The 12,124-nt window shown below is 52.7% G+C and overlaps 1 protein-coding gene across 10 annotated transcripts in view; it reads left to right on the top strand.

Annotated features, from left to right (window-relative positions):
* Positions 1–12,124, top strand: part of ATP11A (ATPase phospholipid transporting 11A) — a 119,609-nt gene that overhangs the window by 67,857 nt on the left and 39,628 nt on the right. For all 10 annotated transcript variants that reach the window (XM_036068116.2, XM_036068107.2, XM_036068163.2 and 7 more), the window contains exons 7-15: positions 69–172; positions 636–686; positions 3,228–3,292; positions 3,924–4,005; positions 5,166–5,316; positions 5,682–5,879; positions 8,549–8,722; positions 9,955–10,118; positions 11,464–11,535. In XM_036068116.2, the coding sequence (XP_035924009.1) occupies positions 69–172; positions 636–686; positions 3,228–3,292; positions 3,924–4,005; positions 5,166–5,316; positions 5,682–5,879; positions 8,549–8,722; positions 9,955–10,118; positions 11,464–11,535 (1,061 nt within the window). The remainder of the gene's footprint in view (positions 1–68; positions 173–635; positions 687–3,227; positions 3,293–3,923; positions 4,006–5,165; positions 5,317–5,681; positions 5,880–8,548; positions 8,723–9,954; positions 10,119–11,463; positions 11,536–12,124) is intronic.

The following is a 12,124-nucleotide window of genomic DNA, read 5'->3' as shown; positions in this document are numbered from 1 at the left end:
GCAGGCGCCGGCTGTCAGCTGCGCGTCCCTTGTTGGGTTGTGAATTCACCGTTCTTGTCGATCCGCAGACCCACTATGCCGTCCAGGACACGAAGGGGTTTCATACTGAAGAAGATATAGACAGCTTGCACGCCACGATTGAGTGTGAGCAGCCCCAGCCCGACCTGTACAAGTAAGTCCGGGCGGCGTTCCCTGTCGTCGCCGCTCCCCCCGCCCCAGCTGCTGTCTGCTCTCCACCCCGCCCGTCTGGAAAGCATATACATCGCTGCTTAAAAATTGAGACCAAGCCAGAAATAAAACAGTTCACTTAATATTCTCATAGTTCAGCAACATTAAAATCTGTAGCTATTTGTGCAAATATTTGGACCGGCTTAACGGAACTAAATTTATTGAAGAAAAAGTGATTTTCTGTAATTTGAGGAACCAATTTTAAGGAAAATCCTTGGAGTCATGGGCTAATGAGGACAGAAAGTAAAAGAAGAAACGGGGAGGAAGCCGATGAGCTTTTGAGCAGGAACGCAGCCCTGGAGCGGAGCAGGCTCCCGCCCTGGAAGCTGGAGACGGGTGCGGACGGCGCGTGGCCGGCCCCCCTCCCGCCCCAGCTGTGCGGCACTGATCTAACTTCTTGTTGCCAGGTTCGTCGGCCGCATCAACGTCTACAACGATCGGAACGACCCCGTGGTGAGGTGAGGACAGCGGCACCGTTGTCGTCCGTGCTGTCAGATTACAGGGAACTCTCTTTCCCATCAGAGGCTTTCCTTGTTGCTGCTCTGTTGGGTTTGGGAAGTAGAATTCTGCTTTAGCAAAGGTCCAGGTCCCGCTGTCTTCTTGGTTTCTCTTGTGAGCATAGCTGTTGGTGCCAACAAGCTGATGGCGCTCATGGGAAGCAGTGTTAGGAGCCCATCTGACAGTGAGCCGCTGCCCCTGAGAAGTGCCCTTCAGCCTTTATGGATGAGGTTCTGCCACGAAGCTGGGCCGTTTCTGACTTGAGGCCATTTTACTGGAATGTATCGTCTACTCAAGATCATCCCTGGGACACTGTTTTCGTTCTAGATTCTGTCTAGATTTAAGGGGATGTGTCTCATCTAGGGACCGTGTAGGTGGCAGGTGGGTGTGCTCTCCTGCTTCATCATAGCGGTCTGGGATCCGTCACACCCGCAGGTTGTGACAGGGACCCACACCCACGAGGTGGCAGCGCCCCAGAGCCAGCCAGTGCCGGACGCGTGTGGTCCGCTCCATCCGGCACCGGCTCTCCACGTCCCCAGGCCTGTGGGTGTGTCATCTGGACAGAGTGTCCAGGTCTGGTGGGTCTTTGCTGTCGAGGTGATGGAGACGGACAGGGTAAGAAGTTGACTTGGAGTAGGATTTGGAGCTGACGTTTTCTGTAACCCCTGCCTCTCCTGTGTTGGAGAAATCATTTTTCTTTCCACTTAAGCGCTTGTCTCCAGATTGTCGATGTCCTGGTGTTACCTTGTGTGTCAAGGAAAACGGTTGCCTAGAAGTAGAAATAATCTCAATAGGAAATAGATGGTAATAAATGTAAGACCCTAGAGCCCCTCTTGAAATTGTGTGTTTCATGGAAATGGTTTGTGCGCTTCATGGGTCATGACCAAGCTCCATCAGCACGTTCACGGTGCTTCTGAGAGGTCGTGGAGGCACGGCTGTGGTCTTTCTGAAACAGATGCTAGTCTACAGGATGTTCCTAGTTTCTGTGCAGAAACAACCTGCATTTCTGTGTCTCATGAGAAGTACTGCTGGAAGATGAAGTAGATTTGGATTTACTCAGAGTGCCGCTGGGACGAAGCAGAAGAAATAAACGCTGTCGGCTTTTCCTGCTTTACGTTCAGACAAAGTTTAATGCTGAGTAGCTTGGGAAGGTCATAACTAATATATTTCACATGTTGATACTAATTCTTTTTTGCTCTTTAAGTACTCACACTATTCAGCAGACTTTTAATATTTGGGTATTACAGGTATTCATAAATTCGTGATGTGAACGGTGATGACTTATATATCGCAGTTCTTCATCCGTTCAGAGTGGTACTTCTTTGTCCTCCTGTCCAAACGAGAAGCAAAGTACTTTTTAAAATAAATTATTTTTTGACCTCCCAAAGACACTTTTAAAAAGGGCCATTTGTTTTCATAAGCATGTTCAGTGGGCATTGTAAGCATGCCGCCTGCAGAGGCTGCAGTCCCTGTGAGAGGACCGACAGCGAGTGGGCAGCCCCAGAGCGTCTGTGGCACTTAGGCCCTGCATGAGAGCCGAGACCGTGGAGCTGCCCTGGGCAGACGCGCCGGGTCAGGTGTCCCCTGGGCAGCAGCCTCCCGCCCTCGTCCTCAGCCAGATCTGGCCCCGAGCTGCGACAGCTAACTAGACGGAGCACGCCTAAGTCTGTGGCGTTCAGTAGGCTCTGCGCTTACTGTGGTGATGGGACATTTCGTGCACTGAAAAATCAAGAGCACGGGTCCCTTCACCCTGCAAACGGAATCAGTAGAATGCTGACAGCAGCGCCATTGCAGAGTTGCATTCTGCTTCTTACTCTCTTCTACTCTTGGGAAATGAGAAGCAATGAGGAATCCACCAACAGGGGAGTCCCGAGAACACGAACACCTAAAGGCAGAGACGTGGTCTGTTGCTCACTGTTGAGTCTTGAGTGCTTAGGGCCTGCTTGTTCTTCATGAGTGATCTTTAACTTCCTTGGTTGTTGCTTCCCCGAAGTAGCAGGTGCAAGGGAGGTTCCAGATTTGGAGGCCACCTGCATGCAGAGGGTCCTTGTGGGTTTGACTGCCGTGTGGATGAATGCACACGGTGTTCCCATGTTTGAAAGTAAGACCGGATCTCGCAAGACTCGTGGAGTCTCCCTGACGATGTGCTGGGAACAGCTGAATCCTCTTGAGTCACAGACACCACCTTCTCAGAAATTCAGGGCCCTTCAGTTGGTCTGGGTGGGCTGGGAGCCCTCATTCCTGACAAGGCCCCGCCAGAGAGCGGGCACCTCGAAGAGCCACCCGCCGGGTCCTTCCGCACAGCAGGTCTTACCTCCCAGGGCAGAGGCCACACTCTCACACGGAGCCAGGCTAACTTTCGTAATCCAAATATAAGCTACTCCACGTTTAAATGATCTCCTCTTGAAACCGAGTCTGTTAGGCACAGGCCTTGGTTTCCCACCCTCGAGCACCTGCTTCTGTCGCCCCCTTGCCCTACTCTGCTCCTCCTATCTTTGCAGGCCCCTGGGGTCGGAGAACTTGCTTCTCAGAGGAGCCACGCTGAAGAACACCGAGAAGATCTTTGGTCAGTGTCTCAGTGAATCATTACTAACAGCTTCTAAAATTAAGGGTGCATTGAGCAGTTACAGTCCGTCGTGCTGCCGTGAACGCGTCTCGCCGTGCTCTGAGCTGGGCCCTGTGGCAGGGGTCATCAGCCTAAGAAAACCCGTCCTGGCGGATCGCCACCACCCACGAGGCAGTGGTGTTTGAGGGTTGCTTGCGTATTGAGTGTCTGCGGTTTCTGACTCAGAAACATAAGTTTATGTCCATGAGAGAACTCACACAACACAGTTCCGCAGGAGATTTCTTTTAAAGGCTGCATTTCTCTGGTAGTATCTCCCGTCTCTGTGGGTTATTTCTGTCTTTTAATTGAGACAACTTAAAAGTATGCATGTGTGCCCTGTTTCAGAAAACCTAATATAGTAAAATCTAATCTTCAAGAAAAAGAGATTAATCTCTATGCAGGAAAAAAAAAGTATTTCTTTAGTCTGAAGAATCCTGTTGTGGCACTCTCTTTATGAACAGCTAGTTTGCCTAATGAAATTTAAAATATGATTTGTCCACAATTCAGTTTTACTGTTGCTGTGTGTGACTTCCTATGGGAAGGCGAGATCTGCCTGTGTTATTGTTCTAACATTGAGTTTTCTGCTTTACAGGTGTTGCTATTTACACGGGCATGGAAACCAAGATGGCATTAAATTATCAGTCGAAATCCCAGAAACGATCTGCTGTAGAAAAGTGAGTCTCGGGACCCCTTGGAAGTGCGTAAAGCTCCATGACCTAAAACCATCATGAGCCCCTATAGACGTGAAAGCATTTTCCTTCTGGCTCCATTAGTAATTCCGTCGTGGTCTCTAGGGAGCTGGTCACACTGGTAATTCTGTCGTGGTCTCTAGGGAGCTGGTCACACTGGGTGTTAGATAGACAGTCTTGTTCTGCGGGGACACAGGTGACCACACACCTTCGGCCCACGTCTGCAGGCTCCCTCGTGTGGACGGCTAAAGTCCTGGCAGCTCCTCTCGCCGATTCATGAAAACGTCAAAATTGGGTCACTTTTAGCTTTGGGTTGTTTCCTGAGGAAAGCATGAACAGAGAAAACAGTGTTCTTTTCATGAAACAGTAAAATCTGTACTATGATAAACCAAGTATAGAGTTGAATTTGTGAGAAAACATGGCCCAGAATTTTGTCTTACTTGCCTTTTGTTCATGTGTATCCCTGACTTGAAGTGGTTATAAGTTACTTAATACAGAGCTATGCGGGACTTGGGGATCTTTGGGAAGACTGTGAGGGTCACTTCTGCCTGCTCTCAGCAAGCTGCTCTCAGCGCGATCATGGGTCTCTCTGTCCATTGACAGCTGTACCAGATGTGAAAATGGAGATTTGGCTCTCAATAAGCAAGAATGATTTGTTTCTAGATGTCTACACTGATGAATAGGTTTCAGAAATAGATACTGGAAAATCAAGCCTTCTTCACAAGATCCACTAAGACATTGGCCAGGGATTCAGTAATTTTCCAGTTCAGAGGGCATTTCCCTCCCTCCTTCCCTGGTGGTAATCTCTAAATTTGGCACTCCCTGGCTGACACTTCATGGCAGAAGACTTGACTTCTGGATTTCCTAAGTCATTGACTCCCAGACCATGCGGTCAGCAGTGTGGCTGTATGCACTGCTCTCCCATTTTTAAAACTTTCCCTGTGGCCCCTAGAAGCACACGCCTGTGGTCACGGGAGGAACTCAGATACATGCGAGCTTCTGTTCTCATTCTTACTGTGCCAGCAGATGGTGGGGGGCTCCTTTAAAACACGTTGCTCTGTGTCTTCACGGTACGTTTGTCTTGACGGGTGAGAAAGGTTCTTCAGCAAGCAATCACTAAGTATCATTGCTGTCTTGTGTTTTAGATCCATGAATGTGTTCCTCATTGTGTACCTCTGCATTCTGATCAGTAAAGCGCTGATAAACACCGTCCTGAAGTACGTGTGGCAGAGCAAACCGTTCCGGGACGAGCCGTGGTATAATCAGAAAACTGAGTCAGAAAGACAGAGGAACCTGGTACGGAACGTGCCCCCCTTTGCAGTGATCAGAGACACCCTGTGGGCCGTTGTTAGGAAAATGTGGCAGGAGAATGTGAAGTCTTGACTGATGACATCTTCGTAATAGAGATTTGGAAGGTGTATCCATTGCCTCCTTACCCTGGTTGCTGCTGTCTTATTTGGGTATTTGATAAGTGTACGGTCTGGAAAGGGATTGGCTCCCACAGTAAATTCATGAGGGGTGCAGCATGAATGCTTCTAGAACCCAGCACAGTGTCCTGTCTTTAGAGAGTGCCTGTATTTATAAATGGCCACCAGTGCAATCCGAGCAGAACTCTGAGATGCTGGCAAGGGGGTGCGGGAAATCACGCAGTGCTCTCTCAGTTCCTCAGGGCGTTCACGGACTTCCTGGCCTTCATGGTCCTCTTCAACTACATCATCCCCGTGTCCATGTACGTCACGGTGGAGATGCAGAAGTTCCTGGGCTCATATTTCATCACCTGGGATGAAGAAATGTTTGACGAGGACACAGGGGAAGGGCCTCTGGTCAACACCTCGGATTTAAATGAAGAATTAGGACAGGTCAGTACCTGCGGCGTCCTCTTCCCAGATTTGCGGATGATCGCGTCCCTCTGTGTTCTGTTCCCAGGCACGTGGATTCTAAATGATCCCTATCATGGGGGCACGTTATCCGGATGGTCCAATGAAAAGTTTTCCACTTTAATTCATTCCTAGAGATGGATCCCACAACTCATGAAACACAACAGCACGTTCGTTTTTTATACTTTATTTATATGACAATTGATAGTGCTTTTCTGTATACGATTTATGCAGAATCAGCTGCGTTAGCTGATTGTTACAAGCTCACCCATGGCCTTGGTAAGTGGTGCTCATTCTGGGTTTTAATGCTGTAAATTTGGTGAGTCCCTACTTTACAAGCATTGCACTCAGCTCTTAGGCCAGATTTCCTTCTCTGAACTCAGAGTGAGCAGTTTTCCTTGATTTAAAGATGAGCAAAGTGAGACCTCAGCCTTCCAGTGGCTTGGTGTATTGCAGACTTCAGACACCTCATTGCAGCCCTGCTGTTTGCTGACAGTGGTTGCCGAGCTCTGTGCACCTGAGCGTCTTAATCTGTAAAATGGGCGTGATTCCGTATACCTGCCCCACCACAGTCCTGTGCTGAATGGGGCCTCAGAGCTGTGGTGTGCTGCTTCCCTGGGACACCAGCTCTGGAAAGGCCGCCGCTCTGGCCCTGACCCTTTCCTGAAGAGCGTTTGGTAAACGGTAGTTCACTCATTTATTAAAAAAAAAAAAAGTAAGAAATTTGGGGGAGTAGTTTTGCAAACAGGGCCATTTTAAAGATTTTATTTATTTGAGGGAGAGAACGTGCGCACACGGGGGGTGGAGGGGCAGAGGGAGAGAACCTCCAGCAGACGCCTCACTGAGCATAGAGCCTGACGTGGGGCTCAACCTCATGACCTTGAGATCATGACCTGAGGTGAAATCAAGAATTGGATGCTTAACTGCCTGCGCCAGCCAGGCACCCCACAAACAGGGCCGTTTTAGCAGCTGAAATCCACCCCAGAGAGTCAGTCTGTAAACAGACGCTCAGACTCAGCTGGGGAACCCCTGCCTTCACCCCCTTGGGTCACGGGTACTTGTTACCGAGAGATAACTTGCTTACTGATGAGCACGGGTTTCAGGGCGCCCCTCCGGCACGTGCCGCTCTGCGGGCTATCGTCTGCTCCCAGACAGCCGCACGGAAACCCCGACTCGGTCACCCGGCGCTAGAATAGCTTTACGTCTGCATATTTCACATCCTTGGCAACAGTACACAGTTCATGCTGTGTCTTCCTGAGAAATTCTTAGAGGAAAGCATCTTTCTGTAACAAGAAAAGTGTGGAGCAGTGGTTAGTACAGTGAATTTGACTCAAATTATCTTGTAACACCAGCGTTCTGGAGGTTTGTGGAAAGTTGTTTCAGAAGACGGGCCTCCAGGGCGCCTGGGTGGCTCAGTCAGTGAAGCATCTGCCTTCGGCTCAGGTCATGATCTCGGGGTCCTGGGATCGAGCCCCGTGTCGGGCTCCCTGCTCAGTGAGGAGTCTGCTTCTCCCTCTCCCTCTGACCCTCCCCCACTCGTGCACTCGTGCGCTCTCTCTCTCTCTCAAATAAATAAAATCTTAAAAAAAAAATAGAAGATGGGGCCTCCCGAGATGTTTGTTATTATTGTTGATCCTCACTCTGAAAAAAGTCAGGTGGCAGTTACTTCAAACAACAGAGCCACCATGCCGGGGACCTGTCACACGCAGGCTCCCTTCCTGCTCCTAATTGTCCAGAGCACGGGGAGAGGCTCAGTGGTGTTTTGGGCAAGCGTTTGGACTGCAGGCCGTCTGTTGTGTCCTCACAGCTTACTTGTAGAACCAGGCACACAGGAAAAGGCATTTTCTGCAGAGGGATTAAGACAAAAGAGAACATCTTGCTGAGACTAAGTGAAGAAGGCAGACCGTGAAACACTTGGCCGGTGTGTCTCTTCTGCTTCCTGCGCTCCTGCACTTTGACCCTTACACTCTGCCTCCCGTGCGTGTGCTGGGGCGCGTGTTGGGGGCAGCGGGCAGGTCTCAGCCAGTGGGGACATCCTCCCACTGTTCCATCGTCCAGAATTCCACTGTTACTCCTGATGCACACATAACCGGGATTGGGCCCAGTGCAGAGCTTAACACTGGGTATGGTTTTCGGTCTGAAATCTGTTTTGCGCTTTTGTTGTTCTGATTCTTGTGTCCTAAACGGTACTGTGAGCTTTGACCTCCCAGACCTTACAGAGTAAGTTCAGGTTTATCCTCCCTGTATCCTTGATTTTCTCGTTAGAGAGGATTCAAGAGTCCCCCCGCCCCGAGTCTCTCTTTCCAAGAAGCGGCAGACCAGCTCCACGCAGTGCTTCCATCCGCAGACTGAGAGACAACAGGGAAACCGTCGTATTCTGGGGAGCGCGAAGCCCTCGCCCCCACCTCCTGCGCGGCTGGATCGGGACCGCTCAGCCCTGGCAGACGCTGGAGGAGGCTGGGGAGCCGGCCCGCGTGCAGTTCCGCCTGCCCCGGCGGTGTGGGGGGCCCGCCCGGAGAGGCCCCTTCCCGTGGGGAATGTTGATGTTAGGAAGTGAGGCTGCGCTGGGCTCTGATTCGGCGGGTGGCTCCTTCTCTGAGAAGGTCATGCAGCCCTGGCCAGCCCCACGCAGCGGCACTGTGTGTCCGCAGGTCGAGTACATCTTCACGGACAAAACCGGTACGCTCACGGAGAACAACATGGAGTTCAAGGAGTGCTGCATCGAGGGCCACGTGTACGTGCCACATGCCGTGTGCAACGGGCAGGTGCTCCCCAGCACCTCTGGCATCGACATGATCGACTCCTCCCCGGGCGCCGGCGCCAGGGTAGGTGGCCACGCACCCCCACATGTGTGTTCCCTGGGGGCCGTCACCGCCACGCTGTCCCCAGGTCCCCGAGCACAAGGCAGACCGGCGCCACCCCGTGTCCCTGGATCCCCTGGCGACCCGCATCGGGAACTGTGGCACGCCGCCATTTCCTGCCCGTGAGTCCACGGCCACGGCTGTGTGAGAAGCAGCTGTAACAGGTGGAAGTCAGGGCATGTGGTGGGCTGAGAGCCAAGTGGCTGTGCACACCATTGTGCTCACACACGTGTGCACACTCTGGCTCAAGCATGTATGCACATGTGTATGCACACACAGGGACACGTGCGCCCATGTGCACACACACCCAGGCGTGCCCCCACTCCCCTGTGTAGTGCATGTATACACACATGCACATAGACCCATCCCATGTGCACACATCCTCACACATGTGCACATACTAACACGTACACGAATGCCCGTCATGCTCACAAGCATGTATGTGCACGCACACACACCCTATGTGTGCACACACAGATGCATGTCCCATATGCGCACATGTGCATTGTATGTACACACGTGCACACACAGACACATGCCCATGTGCTCACATGCACACGCATGTACACACAGGCACACACACACACACGCCCAAGTCCTGTGACTCCGGACCTCAGCATCTCTGGGAGGTGCTGTGACCCCTCACCATGGTCACATGGTCAGTGAGAAGATCATTCCCAAAACCTTGGTGACCGCAGAGCCCTGTGCAGGGTCCCCTGGGGACGCAGGGCAGCTCGCCTTAGCAGGTGGTGCAGTGATACCCCTAGGGACCAAGGGCGCCACTGTATCCCCTGCCACGTCTGCCTCAGACGGTTTCCACGTGGAAACTGCTCTTTCAGGGCAGAGTCTCAGAGGGAGGGCCCATGGTCTGTGGCCCATGTGGGCCTCGGCCACACCCCAGCGCCCCTGGGAAGGTGGTCAGGGCTCCCGCAGGGCATCCAGGCTCCCGGATGCCAAGTTCACCTCCTCTGACCTTGAACCGGTGTCCTCACCTCCCCTGCTGAGAAGTGCTGGAGAATGAAGAGAAGCCATGCTTCCACTCCTCCCCGTAAGCACCAGACGCGAGACTAATTCATGGCTCCTGACCCCCACAGTGGCACGTGCTGTTTTATTGTTCCCTGTCTTCTGCGTATTTTCTGTGTACTTGAAGCTGATATGGCATAGATTTGGGGGGGATTTGTGTCGTGATTGTATAGGAGCGAGAAGAGCTGTTTTTCCGGGCCCTGTGTCTGTGCCACACCATCCAGGTGAAGGATGACGATGACGTGGATGGCCCGAGGAAGTCACCAGACTCGGGGAAATCCTGTGTGTACATCTCGTCTTCTCCTGACGAGGTGGCCCTCGTCGAGGGTGTCCAGAGGTAGGTCTCTGGGCGGGTCTGGCTCGCGGGGGCCGTGCCGACGCGGTCTTCCTTGACTGTGGGCTGGTCCTGGAGCGTCTGGGGGTGGCCCCTGTGCTGGGACCCTTGCTGCAGGGTGGGCGGGCAGGTGGAGCCTTCCTGCCCCGTGTCCTCCACCTCCGTGCTGGCGGGCGAGGGTCCCTCCTGCTCACAGCCTGCTGCCGGCATGAGAAGCAGCCGTTACTGCTGCCGGACTCCGTCACTGTCTTTTCAGCTTCGTCATTTTCCATAATTCCCTCTTCTGCATCACCTGTTCCATCTTCTGCTTCTTCACCCTTGCTGTGATTACGTCCAGTCGCTTCTGCTTCTCAGTTACAGCATTTTTTATTTCGGCCTGACTAGTTTTTAGGTCTTTTATCTCTGCAGACAGGGTTTCTCCGTGTCCTCTATGCTTTTTTCAAGCCCAGCATTCTTAGGACTGTTGTTCTAAATTCTTGTTCAGGCGCATTGCTTATGTCTGTTTGGAGTAAATCCCTGGCTGTGGATTCTCTTTATCGCGGTCTTAAATGGGCGGTTCTCCTCAATTCTGTTAGAGATGCAGACAATCTTAGATGCACTTTACGGCAAGTCGTCTTTGTCTGTCCTAACGAGCGCTCAGAAGTGCACCACATACCAGAATTTAGGACGGGCTGTGCCTGCCAGCCATGGTAGACTCACCTCCAGGAAGCCTGTCAGCTCAAGCTGGGGCGAGTGGACACCCTGTCCCCACAGTCCCACGGCCCCCTTGCATCATTGTGGCCACAGCTGTGTGGGGATGACGTGTCCACCTCCCCACCTCTGAGCTCCTGGCGTCCAGGAGCCACGCCCTTGTCTCCGCACCACAACACCGGGTGCGCTGGTGGAGGAGCGGGGGTTACGTGGTCCACGCCCTGCGGACGTTTGTTGACTGGCTGCTGGCTCTGGATCGTGGTTCCCGCATCAGTACAATGAGAGGGTTGTCCTGGAGACTGACAGTCTCTCAGGGTCCTTGTAATTGTGACACGGCGACCCTGGCTAAGAGCCCCACTGCTCAGTAAGCAAGAAGGGGTCCCTACAGGGGCCAGTCCACAGACCCGCCCTTGTCTGGAACCCGCTGACGCTTACCAGTCCGAGGGCGGGTTAGGTCAGAAATTCTGTTCACTCTGGGAGAGTTTCTTGAGCTGGTGAATAAATCACTATTTTAATCTCCTTAGTGTGTAATTCAGTTCGCAACCTCTGTTTTACCACAGTCACTTTTCTTGACAAGAAAGCTTTCCCCAGACTTAAATGTCTGAAGGAGGAGCATCAGAACTAGAAATTGAGCTCCGACTTGCCCTCCTCTTTGCAGACTTGGCTTCACGTACCTGCGGCTGAAGGACAACTACATGGAGATCTTAAATAGGGAGAACGACGTGGAAAGGTGAGTGCACTGCACGTTTATGCCAGGTGGAAGGACTCATGCTCACCGTGGTCTTCGTGGGGAAACCCCAGGCCCCTGTCCCGCTCCCATGCCTTCCTCCCCTTCCTCTGTGACGGCCCCGGAGCGTCGCCCGCAGGCTGGGCGGTGTGGCACCCCCGGGAGCGCTCGCTCGGAGCCGTCCCAGATGAGGCTCTGGGCGTCCCTGCAGCGTCTGGGGTGTCTGCGCTGAGTGGCCCCACGACGCCGCGCTCCCCAGTCTCCAGACGCCCTGCAGTCAGTCTGAGCCGTTCTGATGCTCATGGCTCCCGTCTGTCTCCAGGAACCACACGTGTTCGGTGTCGTGACCGTGTCCATCAGAGACCGCTGGTCCCAGAGACGGAGGGCATATCTTGAGTCTTGGCTCAGAGCTCCGGCTCTCGTTTCTAAATAAACTTGCGATAACGGGTACAGGCAAAGACAGGTGGCAGAGAACGTAAGGCTTGGTGGTTGTGGCCGCAAAAACCCCTGGATTTTAACGTTTCCTTAAGAAACGTGGATCCTGCGTCGGCAGGGGTGGCGAGCCCCGACTGGAACTGGCTGCCGCTCGTAG

Source organism: Halichoerus grypus, chromosome 4 (assembly GCF_964656455.1).
Source record: "Halichoerus grypus chromosome 4, mHalGry1.hap1.1, whole genome shotgun sequence".
Lineage (NCBI taxonomy): Eukaryota > Metazoa > Chordata > Mammalia > Carnivora > Phocidae > Halichoerus > Halichoerus grypus.
This window is presented reverse-complemented; position numbering and strand designations above follow the sequence as displayed.